Genomic DNA, 25,708 nt, shown 5'->3' on the forward strand with positions numbered 1-25,708 from the left:
AAATCTGGTATAATAATAATAATAATAATAATAAAACAGAAGTTCCACATGACACTGCTGTGCGAGTGCTCTTGACTACCCTATTACTACAATAACTCATCGTTTGAGACTACCAGATATTTATTATATTTATTATTACCACCCAACTAAATGATTAGCAATCGTTAAGTGCAAACCTATTAATTTCTTGCAGGTCCTTTTGAACTTGAGAGAGCTTTCTATGGTGGAGTCATGGAGGTTTGACTCCAAAAAAAGCTCGAATTTGAAACAAAGGTAATTACTACATGTCGGGCTGAGCAGAAAGAAGTGTTTAGCAAAGCAAGAGGCATGAAGCCTAAAGGGTTGATGTGGAACAACAGATTTTAGACTCTACGAATCACCAAAGCTTAGGTTCCTAATTCGGTCTTTACCAGTAAATATATAGAACTCTTTAAAATATAAACGGTACTACATTCAAAATAACTTGATCAGGTTTTAATTTATCGTAAAAAAACTGTAGTTTTAATGCGGAATTTTCAAATGAAGACTTAAACATTTTGGACACCAAAATGTTTTAACATTCTGTTTAGATTTTTTGATTTCCTGTTTAAAATTTTAGCAATAAATATGCGAATATTTCGTTCCCGCTAAAATTTTAAACGGGCAAAATGCATTGTTGTCATAAACATGACATTCTTAAAGGCATCTTAAAATTTCCAAAAGTTCTTAATACCGCCCCAAAAGATTTTAGCATGATTATAACTTTCATGTGGACAACGCAGAATGAAGCTGAAATTGACAGAGATCCCTTTTTTATAGATTTCATAGCTCTAAAACAGTGGGTTATACTAGTGGGTTATACCAACAGGTTTCCCACATAAAAGCATATGAGAGAAAGAGCTGGAAGCTTATATCTGACACATAATGTCTTTAGGGTCGAAACACTCTGGTGGATGAGACGTTAGCAAATTCTTGTTATACAGGTTTACGAACGCAAAATAACCAGACTCCATAACAACGAATTCGAGGTTTTTTAAATTCTCTTGTTCTCTTGCTATTTCTTCCAGAAATCAAACCGCTTGTATAGGTTTTCAGATACGATATGATGTGGAAACTTGGGTCATATGCCACTCTTCCATGATCAAAGATACGAGAATCTTTATTTTAAAGATTTTCGGTGGGGGTGGGGGTTAATATAACAATGAACATTATTCTATACAAAACATATATGTATTTGAAACCTGTATGGATAAAAGTAAGGTAAGTTAAGTAAAAAGTTACTGAGAATTAAAAAGTTAAAAAAAATGCTAATACATTATTTGCTTTGTATCGAGAAATACGCACGAGTTCTGCAGTGGAAAGACTTTAAGAGCGCAATATTGTTCCGTTAAAGAGGTCAGGCACTACTATTATTTTTCCATAGACTTCCATTATAAGAAATGACCCTGTCACATGCCCCAAAATTGAGAAATGACCATTAAAATATGATTCTTTCAGTAAGACAGCATTTCAGACACATAAAAATAGCAATTTTATATAGGCTTATCCAATCCATTTTCTTACAATTTCTCTTCAAACAAACCTACCCCCTTTGTTGAATGACATTTAGAGGCAAAATGCCCACTGACACCTACTATTCTAAAGAGAGAATTGAAAAGTCAAGCATTCACCCAGACACTTGTAAAATATTCCAAATTTCACAGAAAACATTGTATTGCTTGATTTTAACACATATCATAAGCTTTTTATCCAATCAGCTTACGTCTCACTGACTCTTACGTGTTTCAACCAATCCAAAGCCGGCTTTCAATAAAATGTCTAACCAAGAACGAGAATAAAAACAAGTAGGTAACAAGTAGGCTTCTTTTAAAACAGAAACCTAGGAGAGGTCCAGTTTTGCTCGTTTTAAAGTTATGTCAGGGACATAAGAAATTCCCAATCGAACGGACGTCTGCAGGAAGTGAAAAAATATAACTTTTTTTCAGAGATTTTTATTGTTAATGTGCTATTTGAAAAAGAAATTCTAAACATTTTATTTGTTCTAGTGCACAATCGAACATCTCGGAAGAGCTCTTCTTATTCCGGCAGATCTTCTGTGGCCCAAACGAACGGGCAGTTAAACAATCAATTTATGTAATTGAACAAAATATATTTTAACGTGATACAATGCATATGCATACCTTTGAATACTGCGAACAAAGAATAGTAAACATATATCTATATATTTTGCTATTAATAACTGAACCGTTTCCAATATATATTTCTTTTTTTAAACAAACAATTGTTTTTGTCTTAGAGGATTTCAAAACTTACTTGTGCGCAAGCGCATTGGGCCATTTTAGACTGGCTCACCGTAATTTGCGCTAGAAAGTGAAATCTAACGCCAGCAAATTAGTAGATTAGTCTAAATCCTCCTAGTTTGAGACCTCTCCAATAAGCTGAACATAACTTATAAAATGCAAGTAGGTGATTATTTGTAAAGTTCTATATACATGTATATGATTTTAATCCCAATAAATAAAAGTGACTTTAGACATATAAAACTCTGACATATGCCTATATTTAATCAATATCAAATATGCACAGAGTATATACGAAAAGTTGATTATTGATATAATACTTACGTGCAAGTAAAACCATAAGATCGTTGTCAGTCCTCCAGAGCAATGCCGTATAAATTTGAAGGAGCACCTGAAAACTGAACGTGTAGCAAAAGTCGACAATTAAAAGTATAAAAACGATTAAAAAAATAACGCTAACATTAAGACAGATTGCCATACTTAAGTTCTGAGCCATGTTATTTAAGATTTTCAGAAACTTCCTATTTAATATACATGCAGCCGCTCTTACAGATAGTCCTACCTTAGTGTCAACCCATTGATATTTAATCCACAATTACAACTGGATTATTGCGGGAAGAACATATCTACATGTAAAAAAAAAATGTCAGATACATGCATATTATATGACAACAAAAAATGTTTTCAGTCTAATAAAATAAATTCAGATCCACCATTTAAGCTGAAATGTAGATATAATGTTATTTGTACCATATCACAAATCATATATAAAAACAAGAAAACACTTTTCAGTATTTACCATGTAAATACACATTACAATGAAATGACTTATCACTAAGTTTTTAAAGGTAGTCAGTGTTATTTGAGCAACATTTTATCATTTTTCGGTTTTCATATTTTCTGTTATCTAAGGAACAAAATGACTTATTAGATAGAGAAAGATCCCTATTGGAAATGTATATTTTTTTATGGAACTTTGCAATTACTTCCCTTTAGCATAAAGGTATTTAAAAAGTCGTGTAATTCCTTTTATTTCAATATAACTTCTAGTTTTACATCTGTATCTGACAAATATTAGGACATCTAAACTATCTGAAACAAATGACGAGTTTTAAAACAGCGTGTAACTTCGGAATTCGTCTATTTTCAACCTATCTTTGTTGCGCAACCGAATTAGACAAAGGGAGGTAATAATAATCATTTATAAACTTGTAATTTTAATGAATTTTGACAAAATATGTACTTGTCAATGAGCTAATTTTTGACAACTATGATACAATAGTGCTTATATTCATAGTATTCCTTAGGAGAATACCGGTATGCTTATTAAATTTATACTTCTGCTAGAATAACGCTTTCTTGGTTGGGCAATCAGGATAGGAAATCATAATTATGCAAAATCTGACGAGTACCAAGAACTCGGTAAACACATATAAGTGTAAATGATCAGTTGATTAAGTTTCGAACGGATCCATTAGTTGACCAAAATCTGATTAACCACCTTTAACCATACAGTTACTTCATTGTTCCTTGTAACTTGTGCCATAGATGTGTGTAGGTAAATGCAATGTAAAATTATTATTTGTGTCACTGGTTGATCTCTAGCACTAGATCTAAATTGCAGGTTGGGTCGCACCAAGTCCTGATTAGCGTTCTGCTTAAGTGTTTTGAGCTCAGTTTTCTCCAGGACTATAGTCCTATGGAATAAACTTCCACTCCTTGAGCAGTTCAAAGCCGCTGTTTGCAACATAGAAAATACTTCAACATAACCTTGCTCTTAACCCCTGTTTTTATCTATTAAATCACTAACAAATTTTCCTTTCGCTTTTATTTTGCCCGGTTTTCTTTTATTTTCTTGACTTGACGCGCACGAAATTGCCTGTGTCCTTGTAAAGGGTTAGATTGTAGATAGGTAGCTAGGTAGGTAGGTAGGTAATTCGTCCTCGAATTCCTGAGGTACATGATATTGCTATAGTCGTAAGACTGACCAAGCGAGCATGCCATGGTCCCATGTTGGGCGCATAATGTCACAATTTTACATTGACGAATGAAATGAAAAATAATATAGGAATTCATATAGGATCGGGCTGTATAGAAATCATACATAATAATGACACATGAAGACATTTAATACAATATATTGAAGGTACAAGGACAATACAACACACAAAATACTGACATTCAGTGGTGTTTGACCTCGTGACACTTTTAAAGGGCTTAGGTAAGTTTAATCACATTTTATTGCGTATTTTCATCATATACATAATATATACATATCTAATACAAAAGTATGAAAATAGCAAATGGGTTGGACTTTAAGTTATAAGCCCTTCCCACTGCGTCAAATAATTGTAGATTAAACTAATGGCGGTTTTTATAATTTAAAGAGTTGAGGGAAAACACATAGAAAAATGTTTCAATTATACAAACAAAAGGAAAAGAAAAAGTGGAAACAAAAAAGGGAAAAAATGATTAAACAAAAACTATGATTGTACTTCTGTTACAATGCCGCCAACGCGATCGCGTTTTAAAAGGCTTCACAGTTTAAGGAAAATTAAAAGATAATGATAGATTTCCCGAGAGCACATCAAACACGGAGAAGTCTTCTTAATGCCCTGTGTTAGAGTTTATCTTGTTGCTTTTTACACACATTTGTGATTTATTGGTAAAAAAATATCATGAATTTTATGTCTATGCCTTCTTGTCACATTTTGTCTTAATTGTTCTTACCTATACTGTAGTGAAATGAGGTAGTAGTTCGCAAGTTTTTATTCTACTGAAGTAGTCTGAAATTTGTCAGATTAGCCTGCATTTGATTACTGAACAATTCTGTCCGATTCGAGAAAGTTCCATTTCTTTTGGCCAGCTATGCCTATACTAATAATATTTAGTGGAGTGAAACCGTAACCAAATTTCATGTTTTCTTTAAAAAATTGTTATTGCGCATGCGTACCCGTATAGTTGAAAATGGTGAGAAAATAAAGAAATTGTTTGCAATTTTGTCAAAGTTTGTGAAAACTATACTTCAGTGAGAGAAATCTTAGAATGTCATTGTTAACATATGATCACACAATTGATAACTAGTTGTGTTAATATGTTTTCCTTTTGTAAATGGAAGACTGCATAACGCCGAATATTAACAAACTGCTGATTCACTGTTTCGCTTTGGTGGGTGGGGTATGGGAAATGTGAATATCATACTGTAGTGGAAAAGCTTTTGAAACCTTGTTGCGGGTAATTTTGATAAAATTGTGGACATCAGCTTTCCCCAGTTTAATGTTATTTCTATAGCGATGCAGTGGGGTGCCCTGCCACTTCATGCCATGCTGCCCTTAAAGTTAGCCCATGAAGCCTTACTCATTTGGCTTATTGGGATGACTTATTTATGATCTGATATTCTATAGTTTTACTGACGGGGATTTTTTAAGGCCGTATTCCGGCCCCAGCCCAATTGCAGATATTTGCTTATTTTCCCAATTTTAAGGTTTAAATTTCCCAAAAATCTGCCAAAATATGTAATGACTACATCTCTGATAATGCATTTATGTTGACCATACATGTGATCTCCCGCGCGGGAGGGTCATAATCCCGATTTTTTCACCTTGCCTCCCGTCTCCCGACCAAAACCATAGTTCTCCCGCTTTTCAAAAAAAAAAAAAAAAAAAAAAAAATCAGTATTATGAATGGGTTGATAATTACCGAGGAGTGCCAAACATGCTTACACAGTAAATCAAAGTGTCACCGACTGTTGTGTATTATACATGTTTGACATGCATGTAGCTGGAGGAAAGAGTTGTTTTTCACAGGTGAATTATTAATCGTTTGTTTTGATAAGGGATTAGACAAGCCCTTTCCACCTGTCTCACGGGGCCGAATATCGGCCTATTCTCAATGCCAGTTAGGCTCCAATTTTTTTTTACCAATTTGAAGCAAAAAACTCCCAGTCATAAGAAATAATTCCCAACTGAAATGAATTTTAATTATTCAAAAATAAGTTTTGTTCGGTAATATTGTTGGAAAAACCAACCCATTACTAGTTTTAGAACAGGAGTGTTATTTCCCCTTATGCAGTTACGCCATTTTCTTCCAATGTTTACCAAATCCATTTTTTACTAAACTCGGACTTATTTCATTGAAAATTGGATGAAAATACACACTCATTTATTTGATAATATCAATCTACATTATTTTGGTATGGGTAAATACATGTTGATGCATTTCTGTTCTCTATTTTTCATGCCAAAATCATCAGTATTTTTATACGAAAGCGGGTGGGGTAGGGAATTTACATAATTTATGAGTTGTATTCAGACCAATATAAAGCTTCGTTTTTTTTTCAGTCCTCGAGTAGAATAACGTTAATGCATGTTCACCACCATTTCAGACCTAAATTGAGACTTTGTTTCTGTTTAAAGTTGGAACAAGAGGGAGCTTCTGTAAGACAGCATGCTCGACTTTAGTCCAAATAATTAGACGTGAAAAAAGTTGTCATTTGACGTTCAACAGTCAATATTCTGACATTTTACATTTTTACTATCAAAGCCTGACATAACATGGAAAATAAAAAATGTAAAATATCAATTAAAATGAACTTATAAAGTGATATGAGTTATGTCAGGTCTTATATTTAGGACTAGCTCGACTTTTCTCAGTGATTAACTCTGAATTAAAGCTTTGCCAGTAAAAGGGGCAATTAAAGCTTTGCTAGTAAAAGGGGCATAATAGTCAACAGCTTTGAATGTAACAGATATATTAGACATTATATAAAACTTTAACAAAAAAATGTAAGTTAAAAAGTGGCATAACGCTGTCAAAATTCAAATCAAGAGTTATGCGGATTGTTTCTTCTGGTGTATACATTATTGTGTGGCCAAAAATACTGGATTTTGTCTCTAAGTTATGTGTCCGCGCGCTTAATTTATGTCGATAAAAAACCTCCAGTTTTGAGACCCCAACTCCAGCTGAAAAATGGCAAACCTCCAGTTTTGGGATTCTGAACTTATCACATGTATGATGTTGACATTAAAGCAAAAACTTGCCTCGATGTCATTTTATGAAGACACTGGCCAGAGAACCAGAATCGGTTCCCTATACAGCGAACTTAATCAACCGGAACCGGTTCTCTAGCCAAAGTACCAGGTATATGCTAAGAAACCGGAATTTTATTTCTATGCATCAAAGAGCTATAAAAATAAATAGATCGGCAACTTGAAAGGCATATAGAGCAAATCTCTCCAAAAAAACGTGACAACTGAATGAGATCTCGTTTACCGGAAGTGACGCGTTCTCCACGCGCCATTTTGTGTGCGAAAGCAATAATTATTCATCGGTAAATTAATTATCACTATATGACCATACTTCTTTTGATGGTAAGAAACGTGTACTTTGTGTCTTAAGACTATTTCACATTAAACTAATGTTGTTTTAGAAGCTAACATGTATTTTAAATGTAGTTTTAAAGGTACAAATTGTAACTTCATGCTCGCCCATGTTTGTTTTTACTAAGATAACGCTGATTCACGCTCTGGCACAAGATCACGCGAGATTACAGCCAGTTGCCTTTCTGTGTATTTTATAATTCTTTGTATGCATAAAGCTGCCGAAATTTACTTTGTTTCTTTTGGTAATTATCATGCATGTTGTTATCTTAATTAATTTTACCATTTCAGCAAGCCACGTGCCCTTGCATTTATCTGCGTTTACTGTATCTCCAAAAGTGTACTCGCCACATACTGTTGGCAGGCCTCGACCAGGGTTCCCGCTGTCGGTCGCCAATGGCGCCAAATGCGACAAAATATAAATTCTGGCGCTAAAAATCTTCAATCGGCGAATTTCATTGGCGCCTACAAGATAATCGTCGATCTGATCTTCTGATCTTTCTCAATGACGCAATAACGGATTATCGGATATTTAACACTACATGAAGACAATACACAATGTGTCAATATCGATTTACACCTCGGGGGCATAATTTTAAACTTCGCCGAGTCACTAGAACGTTCCTCCACGCAAGAACGATTATCAGTCAATCTGATTCGCTAAATTTAGCCCTGCCCACTTACACGAAAGCAAATGAAACGAAATATTAGCTGTGTGCTTCGTCTAATGCACCACCTTTTATATGATGCAAAAAATGCGAGATAAATTTACAGGTTATTTCAATGACAATCCGATTTGCCGAAGTAATCAAGACCGAGAAAATGCCGGAAATAATGACACCTCAAAGCGCGATCAAAAGATACACATATTCTCCGATCGGAAATGGATAAATTTTGCACAAGTGTTGTTAAATAAATCTACGCGTTCGTAAAATTCATTCGCGGTCGTATAATTTCAATTGGAGAATTTTTGAGATACAAATGAACTAAAGCAGTTCTTTTACGTGCCCAACGTAAAGCATTGATACAGGGGGATAATTTTAAAAAGCTCAAACCCAGAGCTTCGAAACAAAGTGCTAATAATACCTGTAGGTGGTATTTTCGCTAAACATTAGTATGTATGAAAGGAAAAAGAAATTTAGTTATATATATAATGAAATTTAAGCATTTTAAAAAGCTTTTCAAAAGTTATAAAATAATATAGAACAACACTTTTTTCGATAAATGATCTAAATTAATTCTGAAATAAAAAGTTAAAAGAATAAAGAGATAAATATTCATGTTTTAAAAACATCTATTTAGTGAAAATGATCCTTAAAGGGAGATAATTAAAAATGGCAAATTATATTATAGTATATAAAGGGATAATTTTATAGATTGAGCAATTACTTTTGTTTAGAAAATGTTCTTGAAAATGGTTGAGAAGATTAAAAACTTTTTTTGATTCAATGTGATATTAGGATAAATATTCATGTTTTAAAAACATCTATTTAGTGAAAATGACCCTTAAAGGGAGATAATTAAAAATGGCAAACTATAAAGGGATAAATTTATAAATTGAGCAATTACTTTTGTTTAGAAAATGTTCTTGAAAATGGTTGAGAAGATTAAAAACTATTTTTGATTTAATGTGATATTAGGATAGACTGGTTCAAGAGCAAATTGTATGGTTACTGTAAAGAATCAAATGAAAAAGAGATTGAAAAAGAAAATGGTATGTCGCCCATCACAGACTATTGGCTCCAACTTGAGAGCCACTGGCGCAAACTTTTCCTGATTGGCGAATTTGTTGGCGCAAAGTGAAATTGACGCAGAGGAAACCCTGCTCGACACTAACGTTGTCCCAGGATCCAGAGGACCCCAAATTCTGGCGAGGGACACCAACTTTTCAAAGCTTGGTGTTCCTCCGGGATACCTATTTTTAATAAAGGCAATGTAATAGTCCTAATTCAGTATCGAATAATATTCAATAATTTCTTAATTCTAACAGAAAGTTTGACTGAAATTTCACTTTACCGGTGTTTTAGTGTGATGTAGTGCAAAATCATAATCTTGGGTGAGTTACCTGCAGCTAGTTATGTGAGATATCCCAATTACCTAAGGGGGAGAACTCGTCGCCTTGAAACAGTTTTCGCGACCGTAATCGAGGAAAAAATGTGAATTTCATCGAGGGCGTGACATAACCTGTTAAAAATTTATTTGAAATTTGTCTTTATTTGAAAATAGTGAGGAATAAAATACGATTTAAGATATACTGATAAAAGCTAGCTACAAAATAAAGTGTTTTCGTGGGGTGTCGCTGACCAGTAGCATTTTCGGTTGATGTTGGAGAATCAAAAATGGCAAGATATATATGATATGAATATGTTGTGGTGCACATACCACTTGTGACTGCAAACACTGTCAAATTTACTTCACATTTAGCCCTGCAATCTTCATGTAAAATTCTAAATATTCTTAAATATGTGCACAACAATGAAAACCTAACTGAAGTCCCGGGCTTAGGAAGGAATATGCATAGGTACCCTTACTTTGTGTTTTTCTGGATACTTTTTAGTGCCAGTATGGCTATAATTTCAAACTTTCAAAACCTGACAGAAAGTCCAGTGTTTTTATGCCCCCGAAGGGAGGCATATATTAGTTTTCAACCGGCTGTTCGTTCGTTAGTCACAACGTTAACTTTTTGCATGAAGGCACTTTACTCGCGAACCACTGCACCCAGGACCTTCAAACTTCACTTGTTGATAGTACTCATCGAGTACACGACCCCTACTGACTTTGAGGTCACCAGGTCAAGGTCACAGGGGTCAGCGTTAACTTTTTGTATGAAGGCACTTTACTCGCGAACCACTGCACCCAGGACCTTCAAACTTCACTTGTTGATAGTACTCATCGAGTACACGACCCCTACTGACTTTGGGGTCACCAGGTCAAGGTCACAGGGGTCAGCGTTAACTTTTTGTATGAAGGCACTTTACTCGCGAACTACTGCACCCAGGACCTTTAAACTTCACATGCTAATAGTACTTATTGAGTACACGACCCCTATTGACTTTGGGGTCACCACATCAAAGGTCAGAGGTCAAGGCGCTGCGGGGGCATTTGTTTTACCAGGAGAAGGGCCCAGGCCTGTGATTTGGGGAAAAATAACTCTGTATTTGGGCAAAGGGAATAAAAAAACCGACGTAAAGTCAAATTTTGGGGAAAACTGCATGATTTAAAAGAAACTTTCTGAGGGGAAGGTGTCTATTAACAGCCCCTATTATGAAGTAGAAAAAACCTGGAAACAAGCAGTTTTTAGCAGCGATATACATTAATTTTACACCAATAAATTTCCCATTTTCTATATGAAACATAGACATAGGACACAGTAAGTTTTCTGATTTAATTTTTTTTTTCAAAATCTTGATTGAGTAAACAGCAATCTTACTACTTTACGCCTAATGTGCATCAAAATCCATACTGCTGAGTATACATTTTCATCCTTTCAGACTTAAGGGATCCCAAGTCTTGGTGACGGACACCAAATTTTACAGGTAGGGGGCCTCTGGGACACCACTGAAAAAAGTGTCAAGGCCTGGTTGGCCATATTGGAATGTTGTAAACTAGTACTAATGAATGTGAAAATCATTTTCGGCATCAGAGCAAGCTGAAATAAACTTACAATAAAAGAAACAATTGAAACAGATTAAGTAATTTCTGTTAATAAGTATTGTTCACATGTGTTTGTTTGTTTCCAATTTGCTAATCACTACAAATTTTAATCCAATAAAAAAAACTGATGCACGTGAAATGCTGAGGTGTTACAAACCAATATTTAAAGTGATCAAAGAATCCGCTGGAAGCTTTTAAGGCAATTATATTATTTTGTTCATCCGTAAACATCTAATGATGCATAAACAAAACAATACAATTTTACATTTAAATAATTTAAACATCAATAGTACATGTTTAAAGCAAATAACATTTAAAAACAGCAAAGTAGTTTTTCACGCATTCATTCGTACTAGTTCATATCATTCCAGTATGGCGGACAGTATGCGGCGAGTATACTTTTGGAGACACAATAAACGCAGATTAATGCAAGGGCATGGTAAAATTAACTTAATTAAGATAATAATGTGCATGATACTTATCAAAAGATAAAGTAAATTTCGGCAGCTTTATGCATAGAAATAAAATTCCGGTTCCCTAGCCTATGAACGGTACTTTGGCTAGAGAACTGTTTCCGGACGAATAAGTTTGCTGCCAAGGGAACCAAAATCAACCAGTTCCGGTTCTCTAGCCACTGCCTTCATAAAATGTCATCAAGGCAAGTTTTTGCTTGAATGTCAACATAAATTCATTATCAGAGATGTAATCATTACAAATACTTTGTACATGTACCAGAAAACGTTTCCAACGGATTTCATTGGGGATTTCCTAACAGAAATATGCATAATAAATTTGGACATGACGGAGACAGTCAAAAGTTATCACGCGGTCCTGAAACGTACTATTATTTGCACTACCCTTAAAATGTGCCCGCTTGCCTTTGATCTGCTTATGCCACCCATTACCTGTGGTATCTTGTAGACATGCCTTGCTAAATTCTTGCCTGCTGAAACTGGGGCCCACAGTTGCATATTGCATTTATTTTACTAAGTGACAGAGAAAAACTCACAAATTGAAATTCAAGGAAATTTTCACAAAGTCAAGACTGTTTTTGGTTGCAGGATTATCCCCCTACCAAAGTTACAAGTGTATTTCTGACAATCATATACATCTTGTTTTGATTCCAAATCAATCACATCCGAAGGATGTTCATGTGCTACACAAAATAGTCCAATTCATGAACAATGCGGATGAATTATCAATGATCAAGCAGTTCTTATTCAGCCTGTATCCATTCACACTGACAATTTAGATTATACAATATCTATCAATGATAAGGTATTTCAGCCATTGGTTACATCACTGACTTCCAGCTGGCAATTTAGATAAGTTCATGTAAGGTCAGGCAGAGTTAATCTTAGATATGAGGCACATTTGTATTTGTTTCCCATACATCTATAGATTGGCATTTAAACAGAAAATAATCTACCAAAACCCGGAACCACCAGACATCTCAAGGCTTTGATTTTATATTTCAATTACATGCTACAATTGGCACTGTTTTAATGTGATTCCATATGAAGCGGAACAATTTATTTTGCAGAATATATTTATATTGTACTGTTTTTGTGCTTTCAGGGACAACAACAGTCTGGTGGTAGTGGTGGTGGAGGTGAGAAGAAAGATGATAAGGTAAGACCACCTTCTCGGTCAGCATTATGTTTTTGTGGTCATTCTTTTAAACAATGTCTCTGTGATAAAAATATTTTAATAGCATTTAACAAACATTCATTGATGATTATAGAAACAAAGACTGCTTAATACTTTTCTTGACAAACAACAGTGTTATAAATGAATGTAGAAAGTTGTTTTGGAGATCTATTCTAAGCTTTTTATGCCCCCCTTCAAAGAAGGAGGGTATATTGTTTTGCGGATGTCTCTGTCTGTCTGTCGGTCGGAATGTAGACCAATCCGTTTCCGGATGATAATTCAAGAACGCTTGAGTCTAGGATCATGGAAGTTGATGGGGAGGTTGGTCATCACCAGCAGATGACCCCTATTGATTTTGAGATCAGTATGTCAAAGGTCAAGGTCATAGTGACCCTGAACAGTTAAACGGTTTCCGGATGATAACTCAAGAATGCTTGGACCTAGATGTTAGGGAGATTGGTCATGACCAGCAGATGACCCCTATTGATTTTGAGGTCAGTAGGTCAAAGTTCAAGGTCACAGTGACCAGGAACAAACAGTTTGCGCCCTGGGGGTCACATGGTTCATATAGACTTATATAGGGAAAAGCTTTTAAAAACTTCTTGTCAATAACCTACAACATTCAAATTTGGACCACATGTATGGTTTTGAGTGGCAAGATGAACCTTGACATGAGTTGACCTTGATTTTAACCTAGTGACCTACTTTCACATTTCTGTAGCTACAACCTTCAAATTTGGACCAAATGCATATTTTTGTGCACTGAAAAAAACTTTGACCTTGACATTGACCTAGTATCCTACTTTCACATTTTTGAAGGTACAGGCTTCAAATTTGAACCACATGCATAGTTTCGTGCTCTGAAATGAAATTTGACTTTGATTTTGACCCAGTGACCTACTTTAACATTTCTCAAGCTACAGCCTTCAAATTTCGACCACATGCATAGTTTCATGTTCCGAAATGAAATTTGACCTTGATTTTGACCCAGTGACCTACTTTCACATTTCTCAAGCTACAGCCTTCAAATTTGGACCACATGCATGGTTTTATGTACTGAAACAAACTTTGACATTTACATTGACCTAGTGACCTACTTTCACATTTTTGAAGGTACCTGCTTTAAATTTGGACCACTTGCATAGTTTTGTATTCCGAAATAAAATTGACCTTGATTTTGATCTAGTGACCTACTTTGGACCACTTGCATAGTTTTGTGTACCTAAATGAACTTTGACCTTAAGATTGGCCTAGTGACCTACTTTCACATTTCTGCAGCTACAGGCTTCAGATTTAGACCACATGCACAGGATTGTTTACCGAAACAAACTTTGACTTTGACATTGACCTAGTGACCTACTTTCACATTTTTGAAGATGCAGGCTTCAGATTTGGACCACATGCATAGATTTATGTTCTGAAGTGAGATTTGACCTTGATTTTGACCTAGTGACCTACTTTCACATTTGTCAAGCTACAGCCTTCAAATTTGGACCACTTGCATAGTTTTGTGTACTGAAATAAACTTTGACCATAAGATTGACCTAGTGACCTACTTTCAAATTTCTCAAACTACAGCCTTCAAACTTGATGCACGTGCATAGTTTTGTGTACAAAGAACTTTGTCCTTGAAATTAATCTAGTGACCTACTTTCACATTTCTCAAGCTACAGCTTTCGAATTTGGACCACATGCAGTGTTGTGTACGGAAATGAAATTTGACCTTGAGCTAGTCATTAAGTCTTGAAATTTGGAACACTCAAAAATGGCACATAGGTGGGCGCCAAGATCACTCTGTGATCTCTTGTTTTCAGTATGTTTTTCTAAATTGACACTGTTTTATGTATATAATATTAAGAAACAAGATCAAATATTTTTACAGTAGTTCAACTGTTGACTTTCAAAATTAAAATGAAAGAACTGAAAGGATCATCTGTAAGATCTTTTTTATGCAGGAGAAGAAAAAGAAGTACGAGCCACCAATACCAACCAGGGTTGGTAAGAAGAAGAAGAAAATTAAGGGACCTGATGCAGCCAGCAAACTTCCACTTGGTAAGGAACTATTTCTCTAACCAGGGATATAAGTTAACTTTCAAAGTTTAGGGTCCCAGCTTAAAATTTTATAGCAAAATACATTACACTATGCCTAATATACTTATTTGTTTAAGATTTCAGTGATGCATAAATGTATTATTATCAATAAAATTATTCATTTTGATGACCCCTTTATATCGTCAAACAAAATTATAAATACCATTATGGTTACTGGTAATGTTAATCATCAGGGAAAACTTTGCTGTTTTGGACATAAATATTATTCAAATAAATCTGCATGATTTCTGCACGCCTAAAACTAAGGCTGTGTTACCAGCATGCTCATTACTGTACAAAAAGCAATAACTGAGCTTGGACCACTATAGCAACCTCCGTTGTCAATTTTTCAAGGAAAGCCCTATATGCAACTTTGATCTTTAAATAACATAAAAATTTGTCATTTATCACAGGGATTAGATTTAGATACTTTGCTTTCAGTCAAACACCATTTTGGAAATAATACATGACAGAATCTTTAAATGGGCGCAGCCATTAGATGTTCCATAAATTATGTATCAAGTATGCCAAGTTTGTGACATATATATTAATGATTTTAATTGGTCAGCCACATGCATTAAAAGATGAAGTTTAGATAGAATTATAGGAAATCCCAGTATATTGCAGCTTGCTGGCTGGGCATTTGTCTAAAAGAATGACTTATCCAGTTTAAAACATGGTTGTCAGGACAACTGGGCGTGTGTTAATTTTTATCCCTGATAACTCAGTAGCACTTTATCTGAGCCTAACATTGTTTTATTTTGACATTCTCATGTTTGATGAAAACGTCCTAGATGAAAAATGCTTAATGTTTGAACATTGGATTATCAGTTATAACTAAGAAAAAATAGATTTCAAAGGAAATGAATGCTTAAAAATCTTAATAAAGCCCTATTAGAATTGAGCTTACAAAATGTCCAACATAACTACTACATGTACTAGACCAATACTTATACCAGATCCCATTGTAGCAAGTTGAAGAAGATTTTAGTCAGAAATTAGATGATTATCTCTGAATTGTTGCTTTAAGAAAGTGACCTGAAATGTTATCAGTACTCGACCTGTTTGCACTTAAGTATTTGATATGTAAACATTTTGAACAAAACTTTGATTTGGCATTTCAGTGACACCGTACACAAGATGCAGGTTAAAGTTGCTCAAGCTGGAGAGAATCAAAGATTATCTGCTGATGGAGGAAGAATTTATCAGGAACCAGGAAAGACTCAAACCACAAGAAGAAAAACATGAGGTATGTTGGCAATCTTAGTTCTTTGTCTGTATAGTAATGTTGGCAAACTCTGTCAGTATGTTTGCAATATTCTCTGTCAGTAAAGTTGTATGTTTTGAAGTTTCAGCAATATAATTAATACCCACTCGGCTAATGCAGTAGGCATTGCGTAACATTGCCAATCCAGGGGCTTCAAGACATTCAAGTTTCATACTGTGGCAAGGCAGGTGGTCTCTTATTGACTTACAGCAGGAAGTAAATACATTGTAGTTGATTTTCCTTCACCTCCATTTCATATTAAGTTGTTTGTTACTGGCAGAAAATAAGTTAACTTAAATACTGCAGGTAGGAAAAATGTCATGTAGAGCTGAAAACTGTGGTTTTAAATGAGAAAAAAAACAACATTTTATGCAAATTTTAAAAATGGCATAATTAAGAAGTACACGCAAAAGGAGAAATTTTCCTTTTCATGTTTTGTCAATGAAAATAAATTGTTTTTTCAATATTTAGAATGAGCTACCGGTACTTTACATTATATTTTTGGTTTAAAGAAACTTCTCACTTACAGGTTTGCATGAGACAAATTTTTTTTATGCCCCCAAAGGGAGGCATATTAGTTTTCAACTGTCCGTCCGTTAGTTCGTTTGTTAGTCACAACGTTAACTTTTTGCATGAAGGCACTTTACTCGCGAACCACTGCACCCAGGACCTTCAAACTTCACGTGCTGATAGTACTTATTGAGTACACCACCCCTACTGACTTTGGGGTCACCAGGTCAAAGGTCAAGGTCACAGGAGCCAACGTTAACTTTTTGCATGAAGGCACTTTACTCGCGAACCACTGCACCCAGGACCTTTAGACTTCACATGCTTTTAGTACTTATTGAGTACACCACCCCTACTGACTTTGGGGTCACCAGGTCAAAGGTCAAGGTCACAGAGGCCAATGTTAACTTTTTGCATGAAGGCACTTTACTCGCGAACCACTGCACCCAGGACCTTCAAACTTCACATGCTGGTAGTACTTATTGAGTATACCACTCCTACCAACTTTGGGGTCACCAGGTCAAAGGTCAAGGTCACAGGGGCCAACATTAATTTTTTGCATGAAGGCACTTTTCTTGCGAACCACTTCACCCAGGACCTTCAAACTTTACATGCTGATAGTACTTTATGAGTACACCAACCCTACTGACTTTGGGGTCACCAGGTCAAAGGTCAAGATCACAGGGGCCAACGTTAACTTTTTGCATGAAGGCACTTTACATGCAAACCACTTCATTCTGGACCTTCAAACTTCACATGCTGGTAGTACTTATTGAGTACACCAACCCTACTGACTTTGGGGTCACCAGGTCAAAGGTCAGGGTGCTGCGGGGGCATTTGTCACCATTAGTGACAGCTCTTGATTTAAATGTGTATTGGAAAATAATCTTATTAATGATTTCTTTGCAAACAGGAGGAGAGAAGTAAAGTGGATGAATTGAGAGGATCGCCGATGTCTGTAGGAACATTGGAGGAGATCATAGATGATAACCATGCAATTGTGTCGACATCTGTCGGCAGTGAACATTATGTTTCTATATTGTCATTCGTTGATAAAGATCAGTTAGAGCCTGGCTGCTCGGTTCTTCTCAACCATAAGGTAAAATTTTATCTGTTGTTTTGAATAGAAACTTTAAAGTAGTAAAGGAGACATACATGGATGAGGAATGTCTTTAACTAATTATATTAGATATAAACTTGTAGTAGAAAACACAGTTTGTACATCTACAGTATATAAGAAATGATTCTTTTAACTTAATTTCCTGCCATAAATTGCTTTTGCAGGATTCTGTTTTTCTCCATGTGGACAAGCAAATACAAATATGTCAGCTGATTTACAGATCTAGTCTTTAGCTTTAAATTTATTCAGAATCATAAAACTTTCTTCGTAACTGGTTGAAACTTTGCGCTATGTAAAGTGTCTTTGAACGAGATTACAAAAAGGGCACTATATAAAGCTAGTATAATATATTGACTAAGAATCATGCAGAATTATTTTATCTAAAACCAAGAAAAGTTGAAACATGTACATTAATATATGACTAGGTACATGCAGTTGTAGGAGTGCTAGGAGATGATACAGATCCCATGGTGACTGTGATGAAACTTGAGAAAGCTCCACAAGAGACATACGCTGATATAGGTGGTCTTGATACACAGATACAGGAAATCAAGGTATAATGAATACTAATGTGTATATGGTCACACTGTCAAGATCACAACTTTGTTTATAGATGAGAGTATTTCTTGCTACATTCAGTCTGAAGCCCATCATGAGCAGATAATCAGATTCTGGTTGTGTAATTGCATGGATATAAGTGTTAAAAAATTATAATTTTTTGCCAGGTAGGTAGAAAACAAAATTGTTCTTGTCCTCCGATTGATACATGTTGGAAGTTATCAGTTACTTACAGACATCATATTAGTACTAATAATAATACAGAATCTGGTAACAATGATTGTGTAAACTGACTCTTAACAGAAATACTGTCAGAAAACAGTGTTAAATTAAAAACAAACTAGCAAATCTTTTATTGTGAAAGTCATTTTTAAAAAGTCACTTTGTTTTAGTTTTGGATCACATTGGCGGCATTTTAGGCAATTGCTTATTATTTATAATCATTTATAATTTGTTGATTGGTTTTGAATCCAAAATATTGTCAATTCGTCACTTGATTGTAATTTTAAAAAAGTATGGTATAAATAGGTTAATGCAGTGTTGTTGTTCTCTGTTTTAGTGTAAAACTATTTTATAATATGTATATGTATTTGCAGGAATCTGTAGAATTACCCTTAACACATCCAGAATATTATGAAGAAATGGGTATCAAACCTCCAAAAGGTGTCATTTTATATGGAGCCCCTGGAACAGGTTACTATTTAATAGTCTCTTCTTATAAATTATAGTCTTATATATTGTTTACAAATCTGCAGTCTCCTGATGTCAGCTGTGACAATGTAATAAGAAGGGAGAGATACATAATTAGCATCCTCGTTGCTCTTGTTTTGGAATCAGAGAATTCTTTTTTTTTTTCTTGAAAATATTTTGTTTTATAATATTAAATGTAACTTTCATTGAAAATGCTTAAATGAAAAATATTTTAAAGTCCTTTGTTGTCATTTCAATTCTGTTAAAGCCATGGATACATTTATTTCAGTAATAGTCACAAGTAATGAAAAATTGTCGGAACAGAATTTGTTTTCTAATTTCTTTTGATCTTTTGCACTGAAGCTTACTCCATTGCCAGATTGCCTTCAGTTTGTCTATATGCTCATTGTAAAAAACTCATTCTGTATGAAATGCAATAAATTGAATACTTGAACCTTTTATTTCAGGTAAAACTTTACTGGCAAAAGCTGTGGCCAATCAAACATCTGCAACATTTCTGCGAGTAGTAGGCTCAGAACTTATACAAAAATATTTGGTAAGACCATAAAGAAGCTTTTAAATAGTAGGAAGTAGTTTAATACATCTGCTGTAACAGAAACAGTTGTTGACTATTTTACTGGGATACTTAGAGCTCTTATTTCTTTCCACTTTTTCTAAACAAAGCAGTCGTTTGTGGCAGAGTGGTTAAATCCACTGACTTTGAATCAGCTACTCCTGCAAACAGAAATATAATTTTTGTAAAATTCTTCCTTTTGATATTCTGAGTGAATTCCTGGCTAAATTGTAGAGCATATTTCATATAAACCACTTAAAAGTAGAATGAAGTCTGTCCTTTTCATTATCAGTTGAAATATAATAATTATAATCTTGATTAAAATACAAAAGTTTTAATTGATGAGCAGGTCCTAACAAATTAGAGTTATATTGTAGGGAGATGGTCCAAAGTTGGTACGAGAACTATTTCGTGTGGCAGAGGAGCATGCTCCATCTATAGTGTTCATTGATGAAATTGATGCCATTGGTACAAAAAGGTAGGTAGACCATTGCCATTTTTATTAGCCCACCATCATCAGATGGTGGGCTATTAAAATCACTCTGCGTCCGTGGTCCGTCCGTCCGTCATTCCGTCCGTCCGTCCGTCCGTCCGTTAACAATTTCTCGTTATCGCATCTCCTCAGAAACTACTGGGGGGATTTTGACCAAACTTTGTCAGAATGATGTATTGGTACCCTAGTTGTGTCCCCCCGAAAATCAGACTGGTTCAACAATTTATGAGTGAGTTATGGCCCTTTGTTTATTTCTATAATTTACATAGATTTATATAGGGAAAAACTTTGAAAACCTTCTTGTCCAAAACCACAGAGCCTAGGGCTTTGATATTTGGTATGAAGCATTATCTAGTGGTCCTCTACCAAGATGATTCAAATTATTTCTCTGGGGTCAAATATGGCCCCGCCCTGGGGGTCACATGGTTTATATAGACTTATATAGGGAAAAACTTTGAAAAACCTCTTGTCCAAAACCACAGGGCCTAGGGCTTTGATATTTTGTATATGACATCATCTAGTGGTCTTCAACTAAGATCGTTCAAATTATACCCCTAGGGTCAAATATGGCCCCACCCTGGGGGTCATATGGTTTACATAGACTTATATAGGGAAAAACTTTGAAAATCTTCTTGTCCAAACCACAAAGCCTAGGGCTTTGATACTTGTAATGTAGCATCATCTAGTGGTTCTCTACCAAGTTTGTTCAAATTATCCCCCTAGGGTCAAATGTGGCCCCGCCCTCGGGGTCACATGGTTCATATAGACTTATATAGGGAAAAGCTTTTAAAATCTTCTTGTCAATAACTACAACATTCAAATTTGGACCACATGTATATTTTTGAGTGGCAAGATGAACCTTGACATGAGTTGACCTTGATTTTGACCTAGTGACCTACTTTCACATTTCTGTAGCTACAACCTTCAAATTTGGACCACATGCATAGTTTTGTGCACTTGAAAAAACTTTGACCTTGATTTTGACCTAGTGACCTACTTTCACATTTTTGAAGGTACAGCAAATTTGGACCATATGCATAGTTCCGTGTTTCAAAATGAAATTTGACATTGATTTTGACCTAGTGACCTACTTTCACATTTTTGAAGGTACAGTCTTCAAATTTGGACCACATGCATAGTTTTGTGTTCCGAAATTAAATTTGACCTTGATTTTGACCCAGTGACCTACTTTCTCATTTCTCAAGCTACAGCCTTCAAATTTGGACCACATGCATGGTTTTATGTACCGAAACAAACTTTGACCTTTACATTGACCTAGTGACCTACTTTCACATTTTTGAAGGTACAAGCTTCAAATTTGGACCACATGCATAGTTCTGTATTCTGAAATAAAACTTGACCTTGATTTTGACCTAGTGACCTACTTTCACATTTCTCAAGCTACAGCCTTCAAATTTGGACCACATGCATATTTTTGTGTACGGAAATGAACTTTGACCTTAAGATTGACCTAGTGACCTACTTTCACATTTCTGTAGCTACAGGCCTCAAATTTAGACCACTTGCATAGGATTGTGTACCGAAACAAACTTTGACCTTGACATTGACCTAGTGACCTACTTTCACATTTTTGAAGGTACAGGCTTCAGATTTGGACCACATGCATAGATTTGTGTTCTGAAGTGAAATTTGACCCTTGATTTTGACCTAGTGACCTACTTACACATTTCTCAAGCTAAGCCTTCAAATTCGGACCACTTGCATAGTTTTGTGTACCGAATTAAACTTTGACCTTAAGATTGATCTAGTGACCTACTTTCACATTTCTCGAGCTACAGCTTTCGAGTTTGGACCACATGCACAGTGTTGTGTACGGAAATGAAATTTGACCTTGAGCTAGTCAGTAAGTCTTGAAATTTGGAACACTCAAAAATGGCACTTGGTGGGCGCCAAGATCACTCTGTGATCTCTTGTACACTCATGAATTTGGCCAGTGTGGGAATTCAAAAATCTAAGAAGAACTTGGCAGCTTATAAATTTCGCAACCTTTTCCTTGTAGAAGGAAATATATTAACTTGATTTATATCTAAAAACTCCAGAGGGATATTAATTTATTTAAAAGGGTACTTGCTAAATAATTCTACCGTGTGTAATCACTTAATGATGTCATAGACATAAAAATGGCTTCCTCCGTGTTTAGCCATTTTCGTAAATTTCAGATTGCCATCTTATTTAATAGTTGTACAATTAAAAAAATGACTGTCTGGATGATTTCATATAAAATTACTTCTTTCTGCTTTGAAAAAAATTGCTTTGTGACATTTTGATGCATTATTAGCTCACCAAGTGCTCAAGGTGAGCCATTGTAACCGGTCATGTCCGGCAGCGTCCATCAACATTTGCCTTGTTAACACTCCAGAGGCCACATTTGTGACTCAATCTATATGAAACTTGGTCCGAATGGTTGTCTTGATGATCTCTAGGTCAAGTTCGAAACTGAGTCATGTGGGGTCAAAACTAGGTCAGTAGGCCAGATCAAAGGAAAATCTTGTTAACACTCTTAGAGTCCATAGTTTAAAGTGAAAACTCATGAGAATTGGTCAGTGTTTGTTTTGATGACCTCTAGGTCAAGTTTGAATCTTGGTCATGTGGGGTCAAAAACTAGGTCACCAGGTCAATTAAAGGACAGTTGTAACTTGTTACCCAATCTTTATGAAACTTTGTCAAAATGTTTGTCTTGGTGATCACTATGTCATGTTTGAAACTGGGTCATGCGAGGTCAAGAACTAGGTCAGTAGGCCAGATCAACTCTGGTAAGCAATATAGGGCCACCATGGCCCTCTTGTATTGCTATATATAAGTGCTGTCCATGATCCATTTTGTAAAAACAAAATTTTCACCAGCCAGATTATTCATTTACTAGGTCCAGAATGATAAAGTGACCAAGTGGTTAAGGTCCCTAACAGCTTTGGTTCAAATCCCCACAATGGATGGTGAATTATTTCATGCAAGGAAACCATTTTAAGCTGTTTTGTGGAGAGTTGGTGATTCTAAGTTCTTGAAATAATAAACACTTACTGTGCTAAATTTCTACAATGAACTTGTCCATCTTTCAGTTTGGACAGTACCATTAACTGTTAAAAGGGTGCTTACCAAGATACTGACTGAATGGCAAACAGTGCAGATCATGATCAGACTTGTCACAAAGGCAGAATCAATTGTGTCCAGCATGATAAGGGTTAACATAGGGGCACATTGCAGCTTCATCTACCATGAAAGCTTGAAAGTTTAACTCTGTGAGAGTGACATAAAATCCAACAAAACATTCGAATTGTTCTGTGGTTTTCTATTAGAAACATCAGACCATCTACGTTCTTGCAACATGATTCCTTCCTTTGATATAGGATAACAGTAGATTTGCATGTCATGTTTAGTTAGAGACTTGCTTAATATATATTTCTATACTTCAGATATGATTCAAATTCGGGTGGAGAGAGGGAAATACAGAGAACTATGTTGGAGCTGCTCAATCAGCTAGATGGTTTTGATTCCAGGGGTGATGTTAAGGTAACTAAGTACTTTTTGTCTTCATACTTTTTACTGTCGCAAACAAGTTCACCTCTATGAGGGGTAGGTGGTCTACGAATGTGCACATCGCAAACTATATATCAAAATGTTTGTAAGAGTCTTAAGTTTCCAAAACCAGTTGATGCCAGAATGCAACTGGTGGGCAAAGTGCTCAAATTCAAGATGGCCGCCAATATGGCTGCCGAAAATTAAAAATCATACTATACATATTGACTGGACAATATATTTCAAATTTAAAGGCATCGTCCTAGTCTTATACAAGTTTCTGTTGCAGAATAGATTAAAACATAGTTTATTTCATCTTTACGTAAATTGAAATATATTCTTACAAAATATGATGGATTTTGCATGCAAAATGATCACAAAATAATCGTTGTTTTACATACATTCTTTTAATAATTCTACCACTTTTAATTGCTTGGATTTATTTTACAAGTTTTATGCTTTATTATGTTCAGAATTTCACAAACTATATCATAAGTATTTGACATGACAACTTTTAATAAAATTATTATCTGTTAATCCAACAATCAAGGGATAAGTAAACAGCTTAGTGGGTGGGGTAAATCTATGTTCACTTACATATAATATGTGTAATACTTTAAAATTCATATGAAGTAAAGGTGCAGGTTTTTTTATGTGCATTTTTTTCTTGACGGAACAAATACGTGAAAAAGAACGATTACATGAATAAAATGTGGCATATATACCGACATTAATAAGACTAAGTTACATAACTGGTGTGGGTAATCTGTAAATGATGAAAATATATCATTTTCACATTATGACAAGGTTCGATCTTGAAGTAAACATATGTTTGCTAAAAGTAATTAAAACAGGCTGAAATGTAAATTCGAAGATTAAAACAGCATTTAATAGAATATTTCTTAGCAATTACATAAAATACTGATTTAAACTTATGAACTGTGTGCTAGTCATTTTCTTGTAAAAAGAGAATGTAAAAATGATTACTATACAACATACGTAATAATGTCTTCGACATTTTGTGTTCAGTTGTAAGCTTGTGAGATATGATAATGTCAGTAAAATATGGAATACTGCTCTGCAATGACATCTTTTTAAGATTTGGATAAATAACCTTAAGAATGTTATTAAATTTAAAAAACAACAACAAAAAAACAAACAACAACATACATTGAACACATATTGATTGATACAAACTGACACAATATGTTTTAAGTAATCTACATGTAAGTCATGGTTTTGAAATAGCAACATCTTAATTTTGTTTATTTGTTATTTAAGAAAGCATATGTTTTCTCATACTTTGTAGTATGAGGTAATTATAGCAGAACAAAATTTAGAAAAGCCTTAAATTGAAGAAGGTCTTTGAGAACATATGCATGAAGCTATCTAGGCACTTTTTAATGGGATATCATTGTATACGTCAAATACGCACAACTCATACATAAAATATATTTCCCATTCAAAGTTTACTTGTAAGACGTAAGTTGTTTCTGTAGAAATAAAATGCTTACTTATTTTTATAGAAATGAGTCCATTTTTGGGATCGCATCAAGCGAATATTCAGAGGGGCCAAGCCCCCGCCTCCCGTATGTCTGATCCAGCAATGCATACATCTTTGAACCTTACGGGTGGCACGTAGGATCATACCCATTACCCGAATACAAATGGAATGAGTTCATAATTGGTATCGCCTCATGCGAATGTTCAGAGGGGCCAAGCCCCCGCCTCCCGTATGTCTGGTCCAGCAATGCATACATCTTCGAACCTTACGGGTGGCACGAGGGATCATTCCCCTTATCCAAATACAAATGAAAAGAGTTCATATTTGGTATCGCACCACGCGAATATTATGAGGGTCCGAGCCCCCACCTCCCGTATGTCTGAACCGATGGGTCAAGCAGCATCGAACC

At 35.1% G+C, this 25,708-nt stretch overlaps 1 protein-coding gene across 1 annotated transcript in view; it reads left to right on the forward strand.

The window, feature by feature from the left end:
* Nucleotides 1-5,187: 5,187 nt before the first annotated feature.
* The window catches only part of LOC123534593 (26S proteasome regulatory subunit 4), a 29,599-nt gene continuing 9,078 nt past the window's right edge, over nucleotides 5,188-25,708 (forward strand). Inside the window, exons 1-10 of the mRNA XM_045316906.2 lie at nucleotides 5,188-5,249; nucleotides 12,890-12,943; nucleotides 14,917-15,013; nucleotides 16,177-16,301; nucleotides 17,740-17,925; nucleotides 18,372-18,500; nucleotides 19,101-19,197; nucleotides 19,662-19,750; nucleotides 20,146-20,246; nucleotides 23,693-23,789. Of these exons, the coding sequence (XP_045172841.2) occupies nucleotides 5,247-5,249; nucleotides 12,890-12,943; nucleotides 14,917-15,013; nucleotides 16,177-16,301; nucleotides 17,740-17,925; nucleotides 18,372-18,500; nucleotides 19,101-19,197; nucleotides 19,662-19,750; nucleotides 20,146-20,246; nucleotides 23,693-23,789 (978 nt within the window). The 5' untranslated portion in view covers nucleotides 5,188-5,246. The remainder of the gene's footprint in view (nucleotides 5,250-12,889; nucleotides 12,944-14,916; nucleotides 15,014-16,176; nucleotides 16,302-17,739; nucleotides 17,926-18,371; nucleotides 18,501-19,100; nucleotides 19,198-19,661; nucleotides 19,751-20,145; nucleotides 20,247-23,692; nucleotides 23,790-25,708) is intronic.

This window comes from Mercenaria mercenaria, chromosome 1 (genome assembly GCF_021730395.1).
Source record: "Mercenaria mercenaria strain notata chromosome 1, MADL_Memer_1, whole genome shotgun sequence".
Classification (NCBI taxonomy): Eukaryota; Metazoa; Mollusca; class Bivalvia; order Venerida; family Veneridae; genus Mercenaria; species Mercenaria mercenaria.